The following is a 25,907-nucleotide window of genomic DNA, read 5'->3' as shown; positions in this document are numbered from 1 at the left end:
TTTTCGTCTCCCCTTGAGATGACGTTTGTCACAATCATTTTATTTATTTATATTATTATTATTTATTTATTTTTATTAAGTGTACACTCTTTATAGGTCCATGGTCCTACATAATCGATTCCTAACCCCCGGTGCCCGGACCGGAGCAAGTCCGTGGACCCGTTAGAACTTTTAGTATTGACAGAAAGGGCAAAAGAAAATTGATTAGGCCTACTGGTATTTTTAAATATATTAAAAAGAAAAAGAAAATATACGTATGTATACATATAATTTATATAACTTGATATAACTTAGGCTATACGAGTCATATTATTTCCTCCAACAAATATACTCCATATTTGCAGTGGAGAATAGAATTCATACAATTAGCCTTTGTATAGCCACCTTGCATCTAAACCAAATGTAAAATGCAGTGGCTTTGCACTGCTTTTGTGTTTATTGAAGTCTCAGGTGACTTTTCTTGTGTTTCTCTTATAAAATAATAATAATTTTATATTATTGCAATATCAAAGGGAGCCTGAGACTCAAGCACTTCATTGCTGTTGCTTTAATTGTTGTGAATATGACACATAAACCCTCTTAATAAACAGCCACATCCTTTATTTAAAAATGACCACCTTAAAGTGAAGGCATTAAATTGACTATCGGTCCTCAATTTTTTGTTATGAATATGCCTGTCCTTGGAACAAAAGGTAGGGAACCCCTGTTCTACATGGTACTCAGAGCTACCAACTCTCAGACATTAAGCGTGAGACTAAAGCGAATTACTTTCTTCAAAAAACATGTTTTTTACGCAGCTTTTCATTTAGCTTATTATTTAAATGTACATACCGGTGCTACACCGAATTCTGCGACCCACCGAAAAGTGTGACCCCAGGGGGCGCTGTTGCATATTTTCTGCAATATACACGAATTTGAAGCGTACAGGCATGACAAAAACATGCATAAAATATAAGATCTCCCCCCCAACCAATTACCTTTTTATTAAATGTGCTTAAAATGTGATTGATTTGATTAGCATTTTACAGACCCGTTGCTTCTTTACCCATAAAAAGCTCCAGTCAGTGTTAAATTACGCTGATTTACCTTTGAGCATTTCCTATCATAGGCTGCTGTGTAAAATGCTGTTTAGAAATTATGTTAGCATCAAGAAAAGAAAGATCCACTGGTGGGGGGAGATCTTATGTTTTATTTATGTTTTTGTTATAATGCATACTTCTCAAAATACATAGTTGTCTTTCGAGACGTATGATTGTTGGGTAGTTGATTGTTTTTAGGGCAATCTTTGTGATTCTGGTTTTTCAGCCTTCACTCCAGACAGACATTACACGGACAGATGTTAATGCGTAAACATTAACAAACAATTGGTTCCCAAAGCACCAGCCTGCTGACTGGGAGCCCCTGGTGTCTCAGGCAATGAGCGACCAGTTTCATTTCCCTGACTACAGATGCTTTTTGGAAACTCATATACTCGGAAGCTCGTTTTGGCATTTAGCCAGCTAGGACCAACCTTGGCAGACTCTGGTCAAGAGCCCCTGTGCCTGCTCCGCACGGTCTGATATGAGGCTGATGTCATCTGCAGAGCCAGAGGGTAATGGTGAAGCCGAGTTCCACTGATTATTTTCTTGAGTGAGTAGTCGAAATGAAGAGGCAGAGGGCGAGGGTGTCTGCGTGCAACACCCCTGCCTGTGTACTGACAAACTCCTCACTGTCGCCCTCTGGGCTTACCACCTCTGCTCTTGTGCCCGTTTCCATGGTCCCAATTGCCCAGAGTAGGTTAGGAGGGCCTTAAGTAAGTCCTGTATATATGATTGTCATTAATGATTTCTCTTTTAGTTTAACTTGTGCCTGAAAAAACACTATAAATTGCATTGGGTTCGAACATCAGCAACAGCATATATCTATCTATACAGATAGATAGATCTATATAAATATATCTAGATAGATAGGATAGTAGATATAAACAGGACAGATAACAGCCATCTCAACTTTTATAAACTTAAGGTTTATTCATATATACATGAATATATTAATCTATAACCAAGAAACAAGAGAATGTACAATGCAAAACAGAATCTCTATATACAAATCAATAAATAAAGTTGTACATGGAGGACGGTGGGGGGGGGGGGGGGGGGGGGGGGGAGGGATCTACTATACTAAACAGTTGAGGGGGGGGGGGTTAGAAAAATGTAAGATCTGTGTCTAAAAACGCTCATGGCACCAGAGCACACTTTAGAAAACAAGCAAGCCAGGTCCAGGTGGTCGTCATAACAACACAGCCTGTGTCGCCATGGCAACACAGGTCAGTAGGGGCTGCCATGGTAACCGTCCACCGTCTCGTTGGATAGGAAAAGCTTGCATGGGGTTAGGGTTAGGTTAATGTACACACAGCAATGTCACGCTAAATCAAAGAGAAGCACGTTGAAGAGAGAGAGATACACCACAGTACAGCCCCCTGGAGGACATAAGTTCCATCCCCAATGTAAAATTAACGCTGCTTGGGGGATTTAGTGGTTGAAGGGATGCAGCTGTCAGATCCCAGTGTAGGTTTAGACCTACAAGCAACCGTGTAGGTTAAGCCCTAAAAACCCCAAAGAGTATAGGTTTAGATCTCAACCCAACTGTATAGGGTTAGAACAAAATCCTACAGTATAGGTTTAGATCTCAACCCAACAGTATAGGGTTAGAACAAAATCCTACAGTATAGGGTTAGATCTCAACCCAACAGTATAGGGTTAGAACAAAATCCTACAGTATAAGTTTAGATCTCCACCCAACAGTATAGGGTCAGACCAAATCCTACAGTATAGGATTAGAACAATATCCTACAGTATAGGTTAAGAACTCAACCCAACAGTAAAGGGTTAGAATCAAATCCTACAGTATATGGTTAGAACTAAACCCAACAGAACAGATTTAGATCTCAATCCAACAGTATGGGTTTACAACTTAACACTTCACGTCTCCAGTAGCATTCCTGCACGGGGTCTCACCATGCTTCACCTCTCGCCTTTCTTCATTACAACACGTTAGACATACAAAACCATTAACAAACATGTTCTCATGGTGAAAGGCCCCAACCTATCTACCTGCTTTTGGCACATGAAGGGTTAAGTCTGCTGCCTCCGGTCTATAAACATACATAATAACATACTCACATCACTTCTGAAACGACCATGACATGACAACACAACCAGCCAATCAGAAAGAGGGGGCGGAGCTAATGGATGGAAGATCACAGTGATGACCAGTAGAGGCCCAATAGTGGCAGCCAGGGGGTGTGGCCACCTGGGGGAGTGTCTTTCCTCTCTCTCTGCTCACTTGTCCAATGGCATGAGGATGAATGATAATAAACGTCATGCAGTTTAAAACTATGGAAGGTAACGCTCGGAGGACACCGCTCTGAGCCGTGTTGTGTTAGCGGGGTTTTGTGGTACAGTGTTGTGGTACCGGGTTGTGATGCGCATCACGGTTGACTCGTGTGTGGTGTTAGTGTGCCGTGGTAGTGGGTTTCGGTAGTCTGTTGGGGTATCATGTTGTGTTGTGCGTCAGAGTAGTGTGTTGTGGTAGCATGTTGTGTTGTGCGTCGGTGTAGTGTGGTAGCATGTTGTGTTGTGCGTCAGAGTAGTGTGTTGTGGTAGCATGTTGTGTTTTGCATCAGTGTAGTGTGTTGTGGTAGCATGTTGTTTTGTGCGTAAGCGCAGTATGTTGTTGTAGGGTGTTGTGCAGTGCGTACGCGTAGTGTGTTGTGGTAGTGTGTAAACGTAGTGTGTAATTGTAGCGTGTTGAGTTTTGCGTAAGCAAACTGTGTTGTTGTAGTGTGTTGTGTTGATGTAGCATGTTGTGTTGTGTGTAAACGTAGTGTGTTGTGTTAGCGTGTTGCGCTAGCGTGTCAGGACAAGAAGGAGCAGGTGATGGTTAAGCAAAGAGCTGTGTGGAGCCGAGATGTTTTAGCTGGAATTTGGCAGCTTTAAGGACAATATCAATCACACTTCCGCCGAGTCTTTGGCCCAAGACAGACTGGTAGAACCTCGTTAGATGTACTGTAGTGTAAACTGGACCAAAACTCTGACCCTTCTACCATCCCTCACATCACCTCGACCACCAATCACAACACTCCATTGCCAGCAGTGATCAAAGACCCTCTGACCCACCACCCCACCCATCCCTGCTGGGGCACCAAACACTGATCAACTCAAACCAGGTTAATGACATCATCATTCAGCAAGAATCACAGCCAATCAGAAAGAGCATTATATCCCAGGTCATGTGGTCACTAATCCGACATGGCGGTGTGTCGCTGGTTACCCATAGTAACCACAGAGAAACCACCCCCTGCCATTCCAGCAAGAGAGAGACTGAGAGCTGGAGCAGAGAGAGAGAGTATCTTTCAGTTGTTTAAGCGCTGTTGATCCATTAAGGTGCAGCTCATGGTCCAATCAAACATCGCCAGGGATGTTCTATGTACACACAGGTCTGGTCCAGAACAGACACCCAAGTAGAACCTCAACCCATGGCAGAGTGAGATATCGTTCAGTAAAAAAAACAGTGCCATGTGATCCATGGCCACCTCACAGGTTAAAATCATTCACCCCTGGTTTAACACCTGGTTGGTCCACGCAGGTTAAAAGTCCACCTCCCACCTGTTATGACATCTCGTTTGTATACACGTAAGCAGTAATTTTCGCACTACCGGTATGTTAAACCGTGTTCACAGCTGAAAACGCCACAGAGCGCAAGAGCCCCCTTTCAACATGGCTGCAGCGATGACATCACATCCTGTCCTGCGGAGCACGGAGAGCTGGCAGCCATGATAGAGTCCTGGTGAGGGGGTGTTACTCAGAGCAAGCGTCTCTGTGTCCCAGTATTCAACGCCAACGCTATGTTCATCTCTCCAAGGTGAGGAGGAGAGGAGGATAGGGAAGAGGATAGGACGATGAGGAGGAGGGGAGGAGAGGAGGAGGTTGAGGAGGAGAGGAGGAGGAGGTTGGAGAGGAGATCAGAAGATGCCCTTGGCGATCTTCAGGCCTTTCTGCTTCATGCGTGGTAGTGTGGAGCTGGTGACGCTCTTGGCGCGCAGTGGGCGTGTGGGGCCGCGCTTCTTCAGCACAAAGTCGTAGTTGGCAGTGGAGTTCATGGCATAGAAGACGTTGGCGTTGTCAGGGATACGCAGTTCTGAGACAGAGAGATAGACAGGACGGAAGACATGAAGCACCAATTTTAATTTTCTTTCTTTTCTCTTTGGGGCAAGGGACAGGGGTTGTTAAATATATGGCCTATTAAGCCCTTTGAGACTGTACCGGTGATTAAGGGCTGAACAAATAAAATTGAATTGAATTGACAAGCCAATAGTCATGTTGGTACTTTAACATATGACTACCGGTACATATTACAGGAATAACTTTATCTGACATCTTACTCAAAAAACATAGTCAACCGTTGTCTTGTTTATGCTACAGTTTGAACGTGAAGCCCTTTGAGACTTTGACTTTGATGACTTGCATCTCGTCTTATCCCACTTATTGGCTTTAACAAAAGGTCCTACTACTAGATCTGCTCACTCCCCTGCTGCATTTTAGATAACCGACATCACCCTGACCGCACGCAGTACAGGACGGTATTGTTTTCACATGGTCCATGTGTCGTACAGTCATGTATTATAATAATTGTATTATAAATTCCTGCCAATGATATGCATATGCATCAACATCAACCCCAGTGCTGTGTGTTCACCTTTCTCCTCAGATATCTTCTGCATGAGCTCGTAGTCCTCGGCCTTCTCCCTCTCCAGGTTGTGTTTGATCATCGCCTTACGGATCACCGCCGGGGTCTTGTCCTGGCTGGTGACCTGAGAGACATACACACACATTGAGACCTCTCCTCCTCTCCTCCTCCTCTCCTTCTCTCTCCTCTCCTCTCTCCTCAGCTCCTCTTCCTCCTCTCCTCTCCCCTTTTGATCTTGATCTCCTTTCCTCCTCTCACCAGTCTTGCACTCTTGTTTTCTCTCTCATCTCCTCCTTCTCCCCCTCTTCTCTGTCCCTTCCTCCTATGTCTCTCCTCTTCCAATCCCCTCCTCCCTCTTCCCTTCCTCCCCCGTTCATGTTTCAGTTCTCCACGTCGGGGCTGACCTCCCCCTTCTTTGCCCTCTGCTCCTGCCCTCCTCTCTCCTCCTCTCTTCTCCCGCTTCCCCCTCTCCTCTCCTCCTCACCAGCATACTACGGAACGTGTTTCCAAACAGGACTTCCCCCCTCCCTTCCCCCTCACCTCCCCCTCGGCTCCTCTCTTCCTCTCTCCCATCTCTCTCTCCCCTCTCTCCTCCTCACCAGTATACTCTTGTACATGTTCCCTCTCACCCCTCCTCTCTGCCCTCTCCCCTCCTCCACCTCCTCTCCCCCGTCTCACCAGTATGCTCTTGTACATGTTTCCGTTCTCCACGTCCAGGCTGACCCTGATGATGCAGCAGTCGTCCACCTGCTGGTTGTAGAGCGGCAGTGACAGGGTGGAGTAGTTTGAGACGGCCGAGGCAGAGCGCTTGTGGGAGCGGGAGGCGGCCAGAGGGGTGGAGCAGGAGGCAGAGGAGGAGGAGGTGCTGCTGGAGCCGGAGGCGGAGCCAGATGTGTCGAGGGACGACAGCGATGTGCACTCCCAGAACTACACACAGGAAACACAAGACAGTTGAGTACATTCCAGAGGAGAGAGTGGACTCATTAACATTGGGCCAATGGTTGTTCACGTACAACTAGTACAAGTATACAGTATTAGACAAGAGTTCTTTAAAAGGGGTGATATCATGCTTTTTCAACTTTTCCCTTTGCTTTTGACTGTTATACGACGTATGTTTACATGTATTACGTCTGCTAAGCTAGAAAAATCTTAGTCTGAGCCAGGGTGAGTATTCCACGAGAACGCCCCTCATAAGTGATGAAACAGCTCGTTTGCTCTCAAACATTACTTCCATAACAGTGTGACGTCAGACTGCAGTGGGCGTTGATGAAGCGCAGAAGTCCCGCCTCCCGGCTACCCACAATGTTTACAACTTCTCAGGGGGGGGGGAGTTTGCCAACACACTCGCAAAGTGTAGAACCAATCGCAACAGAGTACCCCAAAAGGCAATTATTAACCCTAAAATGGCATCCCAATATGGGGTCTTTAACTACATTCCAGAGGTAAGAGCGGACTCATTTGGGAAAATTGTCATGCACTAGTAGCACTAATATATAGTACTTCACTATTAGACAAAAGCACTTTAAACATCAGTAGAAGGGTCTCAAAGGTCATTGATCCTCTTCTCTCTGTACTCAGCCCTACTGGGCCATTTGGGAGGGGGCAGTGGACGGAGCTATGGAGAATGGAGAATGGAAGGGGGAGGAGCCATTGGGAATGGGGAGCATCAATGGACTAGTGGGAGTGGATGACTTACCGTAGAGGCAGTCTCAGTAACATGCGTCTCTCGTCCCAGAACAGAAATTGAATGTTTGACCGAAGGAGTCGATGTCTGGAAAACACAACAGAAACAAAACAAGAACAAAAACCTTTATAAAACAGTAACATTTGTATAATAAATTCAAGACAGCATCACAGCTAATATAATTTGAATCTGTTCTCAGCCAAGTGGCTTCGTGCCTTCCTCTCGTGGACCTCCGGTGAGTCGGACAGGAAGCTGGCATTGACGTCCTCCAGGTCGGAACCACTGGAGCTGACTGACGTCACGCTCAAAGCGTCCCCGCTGTCCCCCCCCCCTCCGCCTCCACTGCTTTGGTACGGCCTGCTGGGGGCGTGGTCAAAAGACTTGGAATGGTGGGAGCCCGGAGCCCCACTGGCCCCCGCCTCCAGCTGACGACTGGAGAGAGAGACAGAGAGAATAGGGTTATTGTATACGGTGTGTGTGTGTGTGTGTGTGTGTGTGTGTGTGTGTGTGTGTGTGTGTGTGTGTGTGTGTGTGTGTGTGTGTGTGTGTGTGTGTGTGTGTGTGTGTGTGTGTGTGTGTGTGTGTGTGTGTGTGTGTGTGTGACTCACTCGCTCCAGCGTTTGATGATGCCTCCGTTCTTCTTGGCCCTCAGCGTGTTGCTGGCCGACTCAGACAGAGGCTCAATCTCACAGGACAGGTGGTAGCTGGACAGTAGAGACAGGTTATAGACAGGAGAGACAGGTTATAGACAGGAGAGACAGGTTATAGACAAGAGAGACAGGTTATAGACAAGAAAGACAAGTTAAGGCTAGACAGGAGAGACAGGTCATAGCTAGACAGGTGAGACAGGTTAAAGCTAGAAAGGTGACACTACCACAACTAAGCTATCCTATCGTGGCAGACCCAACCTATTCTAGCCTACCATTAGAAGCCTATGCCATAATACTATATTACCCAAACGTATTATCATTGTCTATGTATTTTTTTTTAAATGTATTGTAAATGTGTCTGTTTCAAGAATATAACCCAATGCAAAACCTGCAAAACCCTTGGTTGATAAAAGCACTTGCCTATCTTGGCGTTACACTACTAGCCTAACCTAGTACAGTACCACTAGCCTATCCTGGCGTTACACTTCTAGCCTAACCTAGTACAGTACCACTAGCACCACTGGCCTATCCTGGCGTTACACTACTAGCCTAACCTAATACAGTACCACTAGCACCACTGGCGTTACACTTCTAGCCTAACCTAGTACAGTACCACTAGCACCACTGGCCTATCCTGGCGTTACACTTCTAGCCAAACCTAGTACAGTACCACTAGCACCAGTGGCCTATCCTAGAGGTACACTACACACCTAGTGTAGCAATAATAGCACTACTGGCCTAGAAAAACAGTAATTAGGTATACCAGCAAAGCAGTACTAGCCTATCCAAGTATAGGATTATTAGCACCACTAGCCTATGATAGCATAGCATTGCACACCTAGCGGAGCAATAATAGCCTTGCTATCATAGTACTACTGACCTAGACATCAGTAATTAGCTATACGAGCAAAGCGGCAGTAGCCTATCCTAGCATAGCACTACTGGCCTACAGCCTACTAGCCTAGCCTAGCGTAGCAATAATCACCTCTCGGCCTCACTGAGTCTCTCCACGCTGGAGAACCAGTCTCTGAAGTGGCCGTCGGGCGTGAAGCTGTAGTTGTTAGAGGCTAGCTGGAGCAGTTTGATCTGAGCTATAACCTCGAACTCCTGGAGAGAGTGACAGAGTCAGAGAGAGACAGAGAGTGGGGGGGGGGGGGGGGGGGGGGGGGAGTCAGAGGAGAGAATGTCTTTCATTCTGTGGTACATAAATCAATAAAGCTAGAGAGGTGATCTCTAGATTTATTCTCAGTATTGTATTCAGCCATGAGCACGAGGTCTTCAAACGTACCTTTCTCCTTTTCTCAAAGTTGATCAGCCCTCCCTGCAATACACGGAAAACCAATCGGTTTAGTTGACATGACATAGAGGTTAAGAGAGTGTTAAGGGCTCTTTATGGTACCACGTTCACGCAACGCAAGGGGGTTACGGACCCCTTACGTCCATGCGGACCCTTCTTGCGTCCACCGCAAGGGCTTGACGTGCGCCTCCAAAAAATCGTAACCTTCCGTCGAGGCGACGCAGCAGCATGGGCTGTGATTGGTCCGCTTACTAAACCCGACACATGGTCATCTCGGTGCGGGAACTTGGGACCATAAAAAAGCCTTTCGTCAGAGTCACTGAAGAGTGTTGCGTAACCGTGTCCTTCTTTACACAATCATATTCAATCTCTTTCAAAATCTCAATTGAGCTGTCATTAGCTTGCGATGCAGAGATGTTTGCATCGTCTAAACAACGGGAATATTTTTGTTTGTTTGTTTAGGTCAGCGGCTAGTTCATCTACATATTGTGTTTTTTTAGTTATTTGAGTGGTTATTAAGGATGAATACTAATGAATACTGGGAGGCAGCTATTAAATTCCGCCCTCAATGTGCCAATTGACGTCACAGATGCTGCGTCCATATTTTATACAGGCTCTGGTCTAGACAGAATCTCTCTAGTCCCGTGCTTAGCTGTTACGTGACCGGTTGCTAACCAATAAAGCAAGGTGGGTGTCATATGCATATATCCTCCTTTTTACTAATCTATGATTCCCAGATTTTGCAATTCTATTCTAAAACATGAATTGCATCATGATCCAAAGTAATATAAATGTGTAATCATTTACGTTCACATTGAGGGCATTTAGCAGACACTATTATCTAAAGCGACTTACAATACCGGTAAGTCTATTTGTCAGAAGAAGGGGAAAATATATATCTCTGTCGGTACAGTAAGGATGCTCATAGAACCAAGTGCAAGGCACTAACAATCGCTAGGTTAACCCATTCCCTGTGTACAACAAAGACAGCTAGACTAAGATGCTACACATCTAAGTACTATAACTTATTACGACACACAAAAAGTGCGTACATTAAGTGCCAGGATGTACAACATACAATAAGTAGGAGGGGTGGGAGGGCTATGCAGAGACTTTTGTGTAAACAGATTTGTTTATAAATCTATATGCAACGGTATAAAACTATCTAGAATCTCTGACATTGTGTAAACAGGGCCTGAGAGGGTTAGTGTGTTGTACTAGGGAGTGGTGCTGAAAAGAGCGATCCAGACCTCTGTGTAGTCCTTCATGGCTGTGTCCATCATCACCAGGTCTGTCAGGAAGGTTCCAAGATAGGGGATAGTACCCTGCATGACTCCCTGAGTACGAGGACGAGGAGAATACAATATTTTCTGGATATGCATTATAAACAAATAATAGTATGAGTGAGTTAGACTGTGTGTGTGAGTGAGTGAGTGAGTGAGTTAGACTGTGTGAGTGAGTTAGACTGTGTGTGTGAGTGAGTTAGACTGTGTGAGTGAGTGAGTGAGTGAGTGAGTGAGTGAGTGAGTGAGTGAGTGAGTTAGACTGTGTGAGTGAGTTAGACTGTGTGAGTGAGTTAGACTGTGTGAGTGAGTGAGTTAGACTGTGTGAGTGAGTGAGTGAGTGAGTGAGTGAGTGAGTTAGACTGTGTGAGTGAGTGAGTGAGTGAGTGAGTGAGTGAGTGAGTGAGTGAGTGAGTGAGTTAGACTGTGTGAGTGAGTGAGTTAGACTGTGTGAGTGAGTGAGTGAGTGAGTGAGTGAGTGAGTGAGTGAGTTAGACTGTGTGAGTGAGTGAGTGAGTTAGACTGTGTGAGTGAGTGAGTTAAACTGTGTGAGTGAGTGAGTTAGACTGTGTGAGTGAGTGAGTGAGTGAGTGAGTGAGTGAGTGAGTGAGTGAGTGAGTGAGTGAGTGAGTTAGACTGTGACTGTGTGAGTGAGTGAGTTAGACTGTGTGAGTGAGTGAGTGAGTGAGTGAGTGAGTGAGTGAGTACCAGCTCTCTCTGCTGCTGGTGTCTCCTCTGGGTGCGTTTGGGATTGAGCTCCAGCGTTGCAAACTTGGACGTTCCCTCCTGAGGGACAGAACACAACCCGTAAGCCCAGAGGAAACTTGTGCATCAGCACGTCAAAGAGCTGTGAAGATCCACTTCAGTACAGTGACCCGGTCGCGATTGGTCGGTGTGGTGTAGAGCTTTGATATGGTTCCACAGTGCGACACGTGAATAAATCAACAGCTTTTCAGCAGTTTATTTAAAAAAAGTAGTTTTAACATTTTTTTTTAAATCACTATATTTTGTGACATGGATAGGGTTAGCTCTGCGTGAATCTGAATTGTGTCCTTGAATGGATCTTCGCAGACGTGAAGTAAGTAGAACTGTAGATCCAGCTTAAATCTAATTCTGTAAATATATTCTTATATCTAATAGGGCTATCATAGGATTATCCTTATACTATTATAAGCTTATTTGTAAACTTAATCCTAACCATATGCTAGACTATACCAGACTATACTAGACCAAACCAGAATAGTGAAGTGAAGAAAAAACTGAGAAAGTGGACGAAAATGGAGGAGAAACTTGTTCTTGCCGTGTCCGTCATCCAGAACTTTATGTTTGGTCTAATATGGATAATAAAATGGAAACTATCTGTGACTATTCTATCATCCAATGGTTGTTTCTGATACGTGCAGCGTGACGTGTTTCGAACGCAATCAATCCAAATGAAAAATGCAACAAAGAAGCCAATTCACCAATGAACTACTAGACCAAATCTTCAGAATGGAGGTAATAAAATGAACATAAAAGGCGCAACCAGAAGATGCCAGACGATGCCAGACCAACTACCATACCAGACTATACTATACAATACCAGACCTAAACCATGCCAGACTATCTAACCAACTGACCTTGACCAGAAGTTCTCTGCTCAGGGAGTAGTTGTTGTCGTCTGAGAAGATCTCTGACAGCTCCCGGAAGGTACGAAAGTTTTCCCTAAGAGAGAAGTGTCAGGTAGCATGTTACATGTAGCGTGTGGCATGTTGCATACATTGCGTCGCATTTAGAATATATTGTGTAACATGTAGCGTGTTGCACCTTGAGTGCATCGTCTAGCATGTAGTGTGTCGCATGTAAAATGAAGTGTGTCGTATGTAGTGTGTTGCATGTTGCCTGTAGCATGTAGCACGTAGCTCCTCACCTGGAAACTTCCTCCCAGGTGCGCTTCAGGCGGTGGATGGCGTTACACTGCAGTGCTGAGAGGATCGCTCTCAAAGAGGAGAAGTTCTTAAGTATACGACACTCCTGAACGCAACAAAAAACACAGTCTCATAAAACACACACTCCTGAACGCCACACAAAGCACTCTCATAACACACACACTCCTGAACACAACACAAAACAGTCTCATAAAACCCACACTCCTTTACGCAACACGATGCAGTCTTAAAAACAAACAAACACATGGTGAGATCCTAAAGAGTAGGGGTTGGATAAAAAATATTGATATGGTGATATATCGTCGCCCTTCTCCGTGCGATACGAGAATCAATAAACTGGCGCCTAATATCGATATATATTTTTTTAGATGTACCTTTTTATCTTTTCTTTTTTTAATTTATTTTTGCTTTCTAAAGCATTAGAAAGGAAAAGCTCCCCTGTGATTCCCGACCCTAATCCTAAATAGTGCACTTCATGGGTTGGACCCATCGAACACAGCATAACTGGTCGTCCCTAGTGCTAACATGCTAACGTACCCGGGCCACCTCCACCCAGCGCTCCAGCAGGCGCGCCCGCTGGCTGGCCTTCAGCAGCGGCGTGCTAAGCAGGGTGGTGATGACGCAGTTGGTGACGGAGTTGAACTGGGCGACAGTAGCCCGGATGGTGGGGGCCACATGCTCCTTCCCCTTCTTATCCCTCTGGGACCAGATCCCCCCTAGACAGTGGTAGGGAACCACTCTCTTAAACAGGTCCTAGGGGGGGGGGGAGAGATAAGATTAGGCAAAAGGTAGAAAACAGAAATTGGACAATGTGTTGTACAGTCAGTGGACCAGTGCTCCCCAGGACACGGGCAGTGTGTTCTACAGGAAGTGGACAGTTCAGTTCAGGATGGTGGCGGTGTGTTTCACAGGAAGTGGGTGGTACTTTCTATAGGAAGCGGTACTCACAGCGTCCATGAGGGTGAACTGCTCCGCCACCATGATAGGGTCAAAGGACAGGAAGCTGAGCATTGGGAGTTCATCCTCGAAGCCGCTCTCTTCCTGTGTGGCGAAGGGACAGCCGATATGCTCCGCTGCAGAACATCGCAGGAAACATCAAGTCTTACTATTAGATTTCTATATGTCTCTATATCGGCGGTCAAAATAACCCTGAAATCATGATACTATCACATTTATGTATACCTCTCTATATCAGCTGCAGAACAACCCTGAAATCATCAAGTTATACCATCATACTCTGTACATGTCTCTATATCTGCTGCAGAACAACCCTGAAATCATCAAGTTATACCATCATACTCTGTACATGTCTCTATATCTGCTGCAGAACAACCCTGAAATAATCAAGTCATACCATCACATTTCTGTGTCTTTCCGGGATAATCTGAAATAATAATAGCAACATAAGAGTGTATGTACACAGTGAGTAATCCCTACTCACGCCGGACCTGTCTCTGTATTCAACTCTTAATGAACTCTTTCTGTACTGTCAAACCCCTAACTGCTCCTTAATGACCTGTGTCTGTACTGTCTAACCCCTACCTGCTCCTTAACGACCTGTCTCTGTACTGTCTAACCCCTACCTGCTCCTTAATGACCTGTCTCTGTACTGTCTAACCCCTACCTGCTCCTTAATGACCTGTCTCTGTACTGTCTAACCCCTACCTGCTCCTTAATGACCTGTCTCTGTACTGTCTAACCCCTGCCTGCTCCTTAATGACCTGTCTCTGTACTGTCTAACCCCTACCTGCTCCTTAATGACCTGTCTCTGTACTGTCTAACCCCTACCTGCTCCTTAATGACCTGTCTCTGTACTGTCTAACCCCTACCTGCTCCTTAATGACCTGTCTCTGTACTGTCTAACCCCTACCTGCTCCTTAATGACCTGTCTCTGTACTGTCTAACCCCTACCTGCTCCTTAATGACCTGTCTCTGTACTGTCTAACCCCTACCTGCTCCTTAATGACCTGTCTCTGTACTGTCTAACCCCTACCTGCTCCTTAAATAACTGTCTCTGTATTCAACATCTTAACGACCTGGCCCTGTACTGTCTAACCCCTACCTGCTCCTTAAATAACTGTCTCTGTATTCACTGTCTAACCCTGTCTCAACCCTGACCCCTGACCCTTACCGTCGGGGTCTGGCTCGATGACCTGCCGGCGGTGGAAGTGGGCCAGTAGGTTGTGGGCGCGGCGCTCCAGGTCCGAGCCTGGGAAGTGTTTATGGAGGTAGGACAGCAGCTGGTGCAGACAGCCGTAGTCCGGGGGCGACCAGAAGTCCTCAGAGTACTGGTCCAACCATGCGCCCAGGATAGACGACACCGTGCTGAGAGAGGGGGAGAGGTTAACGACACTAAAAACATCGTAGTGTAAATATTATATGTATAGAGTCATTATTTATAGTTTGACTAGTGTTAACATACATAGATATGCTTTATATAAACCAATAGGACGAGTGTGTGGTGTGGTGGGGTGGGGTGGGGTAGGGTAGGGTAGGGTAGGGTAGGGTAGGGTAGGGTAGGGTAGGGTAGGGTAGGGTAGGGTAGGGTACAGACAGACAGACAGACAGACAGACAGACAGACAGACAGACAGACAGACAGACAGACAGACATAAAACATGCTCTATGTAAAACAAGAGGAATAGTGTATAAAATGTATAGATATCCACTATATCAGGGGTCGGCAACCCTAGGCACGCATGCCACCACTGGCACGTGGCAGCATAATCATTGGCACACTCACACAAAAAAAACTTTTTATTGTATTACTATTAAAAAATTCACCACACAATACGGCAGCATAATTATTACTACTGTTTTTTTTTGCACTTTATTCTGTTTTGGGCGTTTACTCCCAGTGCAAATATGATTAAATTAGGTACTGAAAGCAGTGTTATGAAATGGGATCAATTGAGAAGAAAATATTTAAAATATTGTTGCAAGTGGCCCGTATGCATCGCCTTCACATGGTTTTGCAAAGCCGTACATGTCTTAAAGATATTGATGTGGATGGTTCCAACATTCTCATCTATTCTTGTTTTTTACATTTCTCAAAGTGCAAAAAGGTTTTTTTAATGAGTTTTTGAAAGTGGTGTTTTAAGATGGGACAGATGTAATTATAATTTGTAAGCCCATGTAGCAAATATAAGAACAAAAAAAACATTTAAAATGTTGATGCATGATTGTGGACTATATGGAAATAATACAATTTCAGGTCTTCTGGAAATGTTTTTGGTCACTGTGTCATAATTTAGCTTAAAATTAATATATTGTTGCTTAAGGCACACTCATTAACGAGAAAATGTCAAACTGGCACTGCATGTTGAAAAGGTTGCTGACCCCTGCACTATATAATACAATATAACTAGTATTTACATATGCAGTAGGACTGGTCTACCGTTTTGCCTCCCTTTAAAGAATTTGGCTAACTAGCCGTAGCGCTTGGTCTCAAAAAGAACAATACGGTTACTTCAGATTTCTACAGTCCTGTTTTTTGAAGAATGTAAAATATGCGACATACTTCCTCAGTTCGATGCGGTCGTCCTCACACACTCTGTGGGCCGCCATGGCTGGAAGGTTCTGGAGTTTAGCATACCTGGAGGTTGTTCACATTCATTAGTTTAGCTTTCCTGAAGAGAGCTTTCACTAGTTCAGACTTCTGGTTGTATGTAGGTTATTTCTGTAAGTAGTTGTATTTAATGGTTGCATTTATTTATATTATAATCAGGTATATATTGGTAGTATATTCGGGTACATATAGTTTATATTGTATGTATTAATGTACTATTGCTAGTATATTCAGGTATGTATTGGTAGTATATTCCGGTATATATAGTATAGATTGTATGTATTAATGTAGTATTTCTAGTATATGCAGGTATATATTGGTAGTGTATTCATGTATATATGGTATATATTGTACGTATCAATGTAGTATTTCTAGTATATGCAGGCATATATTGGTAGTGTATTCATGTATATATGGTATATATTGTATGTATTAATTTAGTCTTGCTAGTATATACCGTACATGTATATATTGGTAGTGTGTACTGGTCCATATGGTATATATCGTGTGCATTCATGTCGTAGTATATTCAGGTATATATTGTATATATTATACAGTATACATGTATGGGTGGTACCTGTTAAGCCGCAGGTCGAGGACCTGTAGTTTATTCAGGTACATATTGTATAGATTATATCGGTACACACCTGTTGAGCAGCAGGTCGAGGACCTGCCGCGTGCTGGCGAAGGAGCGGTAGGTGCACAGGAAGATGGTGACGTAGCTGGAGTCCTTCCCGCGGAACGCCTTCAACATGTACTCCACCAGCCTCTCCAGCGTCCCCGCCTTGATGGTGCGCACCTTGCAGGTCTCGTAGAGGCTGAGGGCGGAGTCTGTGTCCACGCCCAGCCATCGCTGCCCCTTACTGGCCGACTGGTGCAGCTGCAACTTCCTCAGGGTGATGGTGAAGACCGCCCCATCCTCTTCCTCCTCTCCTATCTCCTGGGTGGAGCTCTGGAGGAGCAGAGAGGGAGGACGTCAGTCTCTTCGTCTCCAGCAAAACCCTCATGATCATAATCATCATCAGCAGCAGCAACAGCATCATCATCATCAGCACCATCGTCAGCTAATTAGGTGCATCTTCAAATTTTACTGTTGTTAAATATTTAAAGGCACTCCTCCACCTCATCGCCACCCGTTAACCCTGCACATCACACAGAAGAAGAAGAAGAAGAAGAAGAAGAAGAAGAAGAAGAAGAAGAAGAAGAAGAAGAAGAAGAAGAAGAAGAAGAAGAAGAAGAAACCACGCCCCCAATATCCCTGAGCCATTCACAATTCTCCTGGGGTGATGGGTAATCTAGAACACCAGTCATCGTCTCTTGGGAATACCCACAACAGGACTCACACGGCATACTATCTCACTCTCTCACTCTCACTTTCTCGGTCAACCAGCCTCTCTGTCTCTCTCTCTTCTCGTTGGGAAGTTTCCGTGGTAACAGAGAGCGAACAACAGTGGGTGAGGTCTTGTGGTTTAGTTTAATCCTTCAGCTGATTGTTTTTGTACAATTGCACTCATGTGTTTGTGTTGTGAGCAACGGAGAGAGTTTGTGTGTGTGTGTCAGGATGGGTTTTCTTTTACCAAATTCCAGTTAGTTCTATTTCCGTACGCAAACCACAATGTCTCTAGCTCAATCTATTCTTGTCTCTATTTGCCCTGTCTCCCTAACTCTGTCTTTCTCTGACTCGTTTCCTGTCTCATCCTCTCCGTTTCTAATTATATTTTTTTCTATAAGGGAATAAAGTTTGTTGTCTCTCTAGGGAACAGGGAGTTTTTTGTCTCTCTAGGCAGCAGGGAGTTTGTTGTCTCCCTCTCTCTCTCTGGGTAACAGGGAGTTTGTTCTCTCTCTCTCTCTCTCTCTCTTTCTCTCTCTCTCTAGGGAACAGGGAGTTTGTTCAATATCGCCCTCTAGGGAACAGGGAGTTTTTGTCTCTCTAGGGAGCAGCGAGTTTTTTTTGTCTCTCTAGAGAACAGGGAGTTTGCTCTCTCTCTCTCTCTCTCTCTCTCTCTCTCTCTCTCTCTCTCTCTCTCTCTCTCTCTCTCTCTCTCTCTCTCTCTCTCTCTCTCTCTCTCTCTCTCTCTCTCTCTCTCTCTCTCTCTCTCTCTCTCTCTCTCTCTCTCTCGAACAGGGGATTTGTTGTCCCTCTCTATCTAGGAAACAGGCAGTTGGTTGTCTCTCTAGGGAACAGGGGGTTTCTTGTCTCTGTAGGGATCAGGGAGTTCGTTGTCTATCTCTCTAGGGAGCAGTTTGTTGTCTCTCTCTCTCTAGGGAACAGGGAGTTTGTTGTCTCTCTAGGGAACAGCTTGTTTGTTGTCTCTCTCTCTCTCTGGGGAACAGGGAGTTTGTTGTCTCTCTCTCTAGGGAACAGGTAGTTTGTTGTCTCTCTCTCTAGGGAACAGGGAGTTTGTTGTCTCTCTATCAAGGGAACAGGGAGTTTGTTGTCACTCTTTCTAGGGAACAGGGAGTGTGTTGTCTCTCTCTCTAGGGAACAGGGAGTTTGTTGTCTCCCTTTCTAGGGAACAGGGAGTTTGTTGTCTTTCTCTCTAGGGAACAGGGAGTTTGTTGTCTATCTCTCTCTAGGGGACAGGGAGTTTGTCGTCTCTCTCTCTGGGGAACAGCTTGTTTGTTGTCTCTCTCTCTCTCTCTCTCTCTGGGGAACAGGGAGTTTGTTGTCTCTCTCTCTAGGGAACAGGTAGTTTGTTGTCTCTCTATCAAGGGAACAGGGAGTTTGTTGTCTCTCTCTCTAGGGAACAGGGAGTTTGTTGTCTCCCTCTCTAGGGAACAGGGAGTTTGTTGTCTCTTTCTCTAGGGAACAGGGAGTTTGTTGTCTATCTCTCTCTAGGGAACAGGGAGTTTGTTGTCTATCTCTCTCTAGGGAACAGGGAGTTTGTCATCTCTCTCTCTAGGGAACAGGGAGTTTGTTGTCTCTCTATCAAGGGAAAAGGGAGTTTTCTGTCTCTATATCTAGGGACAGGGAGTTTCAATAATAAACTTAAGGAGTATCAGGGTAAGAAGAAAGTAATAAGTAAATGTCATGTATGGTCATATAGAATGCAAAGGCTCATTGGCAAGTCTAGTAAGCCCCATACAACAAAACCGCCAAAAAATAGATAGTTTGGGAGATGTTGGGAGAGAAGTCATGCAAGCCAATCAACTAATCTCATTGTCTGATAACTAAATCAAACGCAAGATAGACAATAGGGTTGCACCTAAAATTCGGCCACCGAAAATGGCCCAAAACATAATTTTCGGTTTCGGCCGAAGGAGTAAAAAGGCAGAAAAAAATACACCGAACATTTTTTTTTTTGGATAAAAAAATTAATAATAATAATTATAATTTACTCATTTATTTAAAAGCTACATTGTTCTTAAATACTTGCTATAAGGTCTGCTGGAATGTTAGAAATCGTTCAGTATTAAATAAATAATTTGTATAAAATTTGTAATTGATTTTTTTTTATTGAAAATCAAGACAAAAAAGTTTATAAAGGACATTTAATTGTTTGATTTATGCAATGGTGAAAAATTAAAGCAAAATGAATGAAAAACAGCAAATGCCACATTCGGTATTCGGTTTCGGCCAACTGTTTCAGTATATTCGGTTTCGGCTTCGGCCAAGAATTTTCATTTTGGTGCATCCCAAACAGACAATATGGCGAGAAAGTGTTAGACCAGCTGATAACGAGCATACCAGAGTTATTAGTATGCCATAAAGTTGGATAAATCGACAGACATAACAAATATGTTTTTGTTTGTTTTTTGGCCTTCCTGCAATATTGCACTTTACTGTAAAGCACTTTGGTGCGGCTAAGCCGTCTGTAAATGCGTTATATAAATAAAATTGACATTGACATTGACAAAGATGTTACGCCATGCCTATATTACTGTGCGTTCACACCAATTTAAGCTGTAAAGCGTTTTGAGCAATGAACGCCCATTCACTTATTCACATGAGTGATAAAGCGATTGGAGCGATAAAACGCTTGATCGATAGCTTTAAAGCTGTAAAGCTGTAAATGAGAGTTGAAAACAGCTCAACTCTATGCAAATGTAGCTTTCGGCTGTAAATGACCGCCAGCCAATCGGAATGTAGATGTCTCTCGTCGGCGTGGGTGGTCCTAGTAAACATACACGAGAAAACGCAAGAGCGATATGAGCTGTAAATATTTTGGACAGTGTTACGTTTTGAGCTATTTGGCGATTTTGCATCTTTTACAGCTTTTGGTATGAACGTACAGTTAGGTATGAAAACAATGGAGGGATAAAAGAAGAGTTCCTGCCTTGCAAATCTTTAACGATGTGTTCAACTGCTGAGGACTTCTTTGACATTCTGAAGGCGTTCAGTTTCAAATGGGATTGATTGGTCCAAATGTGTGCGATTGAGCACTGATGGGGAGCACCGTGAGCTGCAGAGCCGGCACAGTGGAGTCATCACCGGGGTAAAGGCTATGGCTCCACTGGTAGCATCTGCCCACTGCAGTATACACAGAGAACTGCTGGCTGTAAAGAAAAAGCCTGTATGTTTAAAGACTATGGACTGCTATGAGGCAGTTCCAGCAGTCAACTTAATCAAAAGACTCCCCCCTGCAATCCAATTTAATTATCCGTTTTATGTGAAGAGATAGGCAGTGACCATAAGCAGCTTCTGTCACACACCGGAGTCCAATGACTCTCATTGGAGAAGGTGCTGATGTGACTTTTTGAATTGCATGATGAGGGGAGGGTGTTTTTTCTTCCAACAAAGTTTGAACTCGCACATCGCTTCAGGGATTTAAAGTGGTTGGCTAAATGGGGATACCTGGCCGACATTTTCAGCCACATAAATGGACTCAACCTCAGCCTCCAAGGTAAAGCAGTGACCTTGTTCAAATGTCCAGAATAAAATAGAAGCAACAATTAAACAAATCGACATGTGGGCCAGACTGACAAAGAAAGTACCCTTTGACTTCGTAATGCTTCTGAGTATCCCGATCTTTCCAACAGAGCTGTGTGGTTTCTGATGCCTTTTCCGATGTTGTATCTCTCTATCCTGATCTAAAACCGACTCTCATTACTTAAGCCAGACATCAAGCATTTGATGTGTGGCATGCAACATCAGCCTTCTCATTAGGTGAGTCAACATTAATGGGCTCCTATTATGGTTGGTTTCACCACAACTTCATTGTGTGTATGAGAATGCATATAATTGTTAAATAAACGTCCTCTGAGAACGCAAAGTTTGGCCCAGTATTACTTCTGGTTGGGGAGTTAGTTGTCTCTCTAGGGATCAAGGAGTTAGTTGTCTCTCTAGGGATCAAGGAGTTAGTAGTCTCTCTAGGGATCAAGGAGTTAGTTATCTCTCTAGGGATCAAGGAGTTAGTTGTCTCTCTGGGGAACATAGTTAGATGTGGGTATTTTTTCTTACTGCTATAATGACAGAGATGCATTACCATGGATACAAGACAACACACATCCTGCTGGCTCCCCAGAGTGAGTCAGCACTCTAAATATAAGATGGCTACCAGTTTGTTCCCTCTACACATCCATCTGCACAGTCAGAGAAAAGGAGAGAGGGAGATGAGCGAGGGGTTAGGGAGAGAGACCTGCAGTATCTAATTATCTGAATATATGGAATCCGGAATATATGGATTTTGTGTTATAATCATAACATTAAAAGCATGTTTTTGTTATCTACACATCCCCCTGCCCTAGTTATATCCTCAATTTGGCTGTAGCTTACACAACTGATGCAACAAAACAAACACAGCACAAAATACACACAACACAAAACACACACACACATCCTCAGCTAGGGGCGGTGACCTAGCACCTTCTTCAGAGCCTTGCCATTGTATACAATTTTCAGTGAAAACTTTCCATTTCTGTCACATTGACGTTTGGAATGGGTGAACACCTTGCACTAGTCTATGGACAAAAATAATGAATATTCAATCCTTAATAACTTCAACATAGCCGTCAACGTGGACCTTTGAAAACGCATAACATTAAGATCTTCCTGTTCACTAAGATTGGACGTGGGTCTCTCTGATCCACCTACCGTGAACCACCTGGGGCAGTTCAAGGAACTCCATGTTAGCCATGGGCCTCACAAACAGGCGGGCATGACTGCCGCTTGGTGTAAACAAGGTCATTGGGCGTTCTGGTGCTGACCAGGGACCTCCCTCACCAAACAATGGCCGTGATGTCACTGGGAGCCGGGAGTCCGTTCCAAAAAGCATGTACTGCTGTAGGCCCCGGAACAAGGCATCGGAGCTCTCACTCTATGCTATTGATGATGTACGATAAATTAATGTACATTTGCATTTTATGTTTAGGGCATTTAGCAGACGATTTTATCCAAAACGACTTACAATAAGTACATTTGTCAGAAGAAGGTGAAACAATATATTGCTGTTGGTAGAGTAATGATGTTCGTAATGAAGTAAACCCATTACCTGTATACAACAAGGATAGCTAGGACAAGAAGCTACACAACTAAGTACTATCGCTAAGTATGACAGACAATAAGTGCGTACATTAAGTGCCAGGACATATAACATACAATAAGTGCTTAGGAGGGGCGAGAGGGGGTGGCTATGCAGAGTCTAGGTGATGTCTGCTGATGTATACTGTATGCTATTAATGTACAGCATCCTACAATGTACTGTATGTCGGGATGATGTTACTAATGTGATGTCCTGAATGAGGACGTTAATGTTAAAGCATTGATATGCATCGTTATCGCAGTAATTGTTTGTCATTATTGTAGCGATGTGATGTTATTAATGTAGTGATGTGTTATGTTATCAATGTAATTATATGTGATGTAAATAATGTAGTGATATGTGATGCTATTTGTAGCTATGTAATGTTATTAATGTAGTTATATGTGATGTTTTTATTGCTATGTGATGTCATTTGTGGGATATGTGATGTAATTTATAATATGTGCTTATTAAGGTAATGCTATTCAGCAAACCTTAACCATCCGATTAGATTGAAATTTGTTTACTCCTCTGTAATACCTTTTCAGTTCTAGTAGTGCATTTAGAAAGCATGACTGGTATTATGTCACTATATTCTGTTGCTATTTGATATGGGTAGACTAAACAGTCTATACATCTTACAAAGTTGTCATCTATTATATAGCCTGAATGATACATGATATATCCTGTCTTGGGTATGGTTCACAGCTGAAATCTCTTCCCTTGAGCAGAGACCGGACTCAGTTTCTACGCTTAGTGTTAATCCTATCCCTTACTAGAGGACGAGAAGGGCAGCAGGTTGTGGTGAGGCGGCCTGCTACGAGAGAACAGATTAAGGATTAGGTAATTGTGTTGTAGTGAGAGGATTAGATTAAATGAACCTCACAGGTGGCAGGGTTGGGACAGGACAACAAGGCAGACCAACTAAAATATGAATAATAAAGTAAATATGTTTGCAACAACAAACTAACAAAATAAAGTGATGAAACACAAAATCACTTTGTGATGGTCATGCACTGCTGATTCTCTGACTCTCAGGAGAACAGTGTCATAATGTAGACCTATATAATATAGTTAAGCTATCATCATATGGTTATAACCATCATATAGGCATAGTTATAACTATCCTAGAGCTATCCTAGATAGTTAGGCCTATAACTTTAAGAAATCTTTTAGTTATAACTAAAAAACTAGGAAAACAAGGCGACAATCCAGGGTCGACAAAAATGGTCATCCATAAGATTACATTAACTAATAAATTAATCCATAACAACTAGAAGGCTATGGTTGACCATATAAACACATTCCCACTTAGGGCTATAATCCAAATGTTGGCCTATATAGGCAATATACAGTGACAGAAGCGACAGAAAACAGCCTCGCTGTGCCGATAGCAAATGCACAGCATTTATACAGCGCTTTTCTAACCAGTGGCAACTCAGAGTGCTTTACGATGCCAAACATTCACCCATTCAAACACCGACGGAGGAGTCAACCACGCAGGGCGACGACCAAAGAGCTGGTTTGCTCACGACGACCAGCTCGTCATGAGCAATCAAGGCGAGCTATCTTGCTCAGGGACACCTCGACACTCAGCAAGAGGAGCCGGGGATCGAACAAGCAACTTTCCGGTCACCAGCCGACCCGCTCTACCTCCAGAGCCATATGCCGCTCCAAATAACGGCACCGGTCTATTCTTATATTATGAGTTATTATGAGCCTGTACCAAAGGGGGGCTGCAACTAGCTCACCTCTGGGTGCCGGGGCAGGTCGGGGTCCAGGTGGGTGAAGCTGTGGAGGAGGACTGGGCTTGGATCGTCGCTGAGCTCCAGCCGCACCCCGCCCCAAATGCTGCGCACCCGCCGCGAACCCTCAAACATTTCGGGGTACAGGCCCTCCGAGTGTCCGCACTGAGCCCCACACTGAGAGCCCGGAAAATACACCATGGGGTCCGAGGAGGGAGGCTACTCTAACAGCGTACATCCGTTATGACCGCGGTCGGGTCCAGCGGGGATGTGAGGAGGCGGACCGTGACTCATCAGGCTCGGTTCCTAGCAAGTGTAGCCAGATTGTGCCAGAAATCTGACCCAATCTGGCAACACTGTTCCTAGCTCCGCCCGCTTCCCCTCCTCCCCCATTCCTAGCCCCGCCCCTTCTCCTCCTCCCCCATACACATGGTTCAGGGTCTACATGTCACATATGTTGTTGATGTCTATAACCGTCTTCTTTTCAATATTATATATCATAGGCAGTGTCCCATATATAAACAGACAGATAGACAGACCTTTTAGACAGATAAGACCCGTTAAGACGGATAGATGGATTTACCTTCTTTAATAGGTCCATGGGATTGACAGAAAGACAGATGAACAGATAGATGGATGTAAAGACAAGTACGCGTAAACAGCATGATTGGTCCAACGTTGCCCCCTATCTGTCAGTCTATAGTTCAACCTATTATTTGAAACCGAATAATGTAAACTAAAAGCAGTTTATCTCTGACCATAGCAGCTGCAAGTGCTGTTTATCTGAACACAACTGTTCTCTAAACATTATCTTCTCCTTTTCTTACGGTGGACGAAAACAGCTGAATCACATCTGGCTCTTTGAGAGACCAACTGTGTGTGTGTGTGTGTGTGTGTGTGTGTGTGTGTGTGTGTGTGTGTGTGTGTGTGTGTGTGTGTGTGTGTGTGTGTGTGTGTGTGTGTGTGTGTGTGTGTGTGTGTGTGTGTGTGTTTGTGTGTCAGATAGGAAAAAAGTGCATCTGAGAGGAGAGACATCCTGAGCGGGCCCGAGGAACAACAGTAATAAGAAACAAACTGTAATATCTTATTTCTAAGATAGTAATAAGACCGTGGAGAGATGAATAATTGCAACGAACTGTCACTATATGTTTTACATGCACAGCAAGCCGGTTCCATGGACTGCATTTGGATTAATCGTAAATGGATTGCATTTATTTAGCGCTTTTCTAACCAAAGCGCTTTAGAATATTGCCCAGCATTCATCCATTCATGCACACATCGACGGTGATGTCAGCCATAGGAGACACCAGTCAGCTCGTCGGGAGCAGTTAGGGTCAGGTGTCTTGCTCAGGGACACTTTGACACTGCCGGGGATCAAACTAGAAACCTTCCGGTTACCAGCCAACACGCTCTACCTCCTGAGACACATGCCGCCCTAACCAATTCCCGGGCTACCTGTATTTTCCTTTTGTTGGCAGAACTGCATTTGGATACTCTCCCTTTAGTTCCTGCTGCAGCACTGGTCGTGACACTGGGTCGACACGGCCGCCGTTTTATCTATGGTC

At 44.3% G+C, this 25,907-nt stretch overlaps 1 protein-coding gene across 3 annotated transcripts in view; it reads right to left on the bottom strand.

Moving 5' to 3' along the window:
• Nucleotides 1–2,146: 2,146 nt before the first annotated feature.
• The window catches only part of LOC130383985 (ral guanine nucleotide dissociation stimulator-like), a 27,927-nt gene continuing 4,166 nt past the window's right edge, over nt 2,147–25,907 (bottom strand). For 2 of the 3 annotated variants that reach the window (XM_056591934.1, XM_056591932.1), the window contains exons 2-18: nt 16,784–17,088; nt 16,089–16,163; nt 14,701–14,894; nt 13,518–13,642; nt 13,107–13,322; nt 12,551–12,654; nt 12,261–12,345; nt 11,350–11,427; nt 10,609–10,695; nt 9,350–9,382; nt 9,047–9,168; nt 8,020–8,115; nt 7,627–7,843; nt 7,424–7,498; nt 6,406–6,654; nt 5,737–5,851; nt 2,147–5,178 (exon numbers count right to left, since the gene is read on the bottom strand). In XM_056591934.1, the coding sequence (XP_056447909.1) occupies nt 5,003–5,178; nt 5,737–5,851; nt 6,406–6,654; nt 7,424–7,498; nt 7,627–7,843; nt 8,020–8,115; nt 9,047–9,168; nt 9,350–9,382; nt 10,609–10,695; nt 11,350–11,427; nt 12,261–12,345; nt 12,551–12,654; nt 13,107–13,322; nt 13,518–13,642; nt 14,701–14,894; nt 16,089–16,163; nt 16,784–17,088 (2,352 nt within the window). In that variant the 3' untranslated portion in view covers nt 2,147–5,002. Of the gene's footprint in view, nt 5,179–5,736; nt 5,852–6,405; nt 6,655–7,423; nt 7,499–7,626; nt 7,844–8,019; nt 8,116–9,046; nt 9,169–9,349; nt 9,383–10,608; nt 10,696–11,349; nt 11,428–12,260; nt 12,346–12,550; nt 12,655–13,106; nt 13,323–13,517; nt 13,643–14,700; nt 14,895–16,088; nt 16,164–16,783; nt 17,089–24,348; nt 24,714–25,907 lie in introns of those variants that run through there. The other variant, XM_056591933.1, reaches the window with a different exon arrangement.

This window comes from Gadus chalcogrammus, chromosome 6 (assembly GCF_026213295.1).
Source record: "Gadus chalcogrammus isolate NIFS_2021 chromosome 6, NIFS_Gcha_1.0, whole genome shotgun sequence".
Lineage (NCBI taxonomy): Eukaryota > Metazoa > Chordata > Actinopteri > Gadiformes > Gadidae > Gadus > Gadus chalcogrammus.
This window is presented reverse-complemented; position numbering and strand designations above follow the sequence as displayed.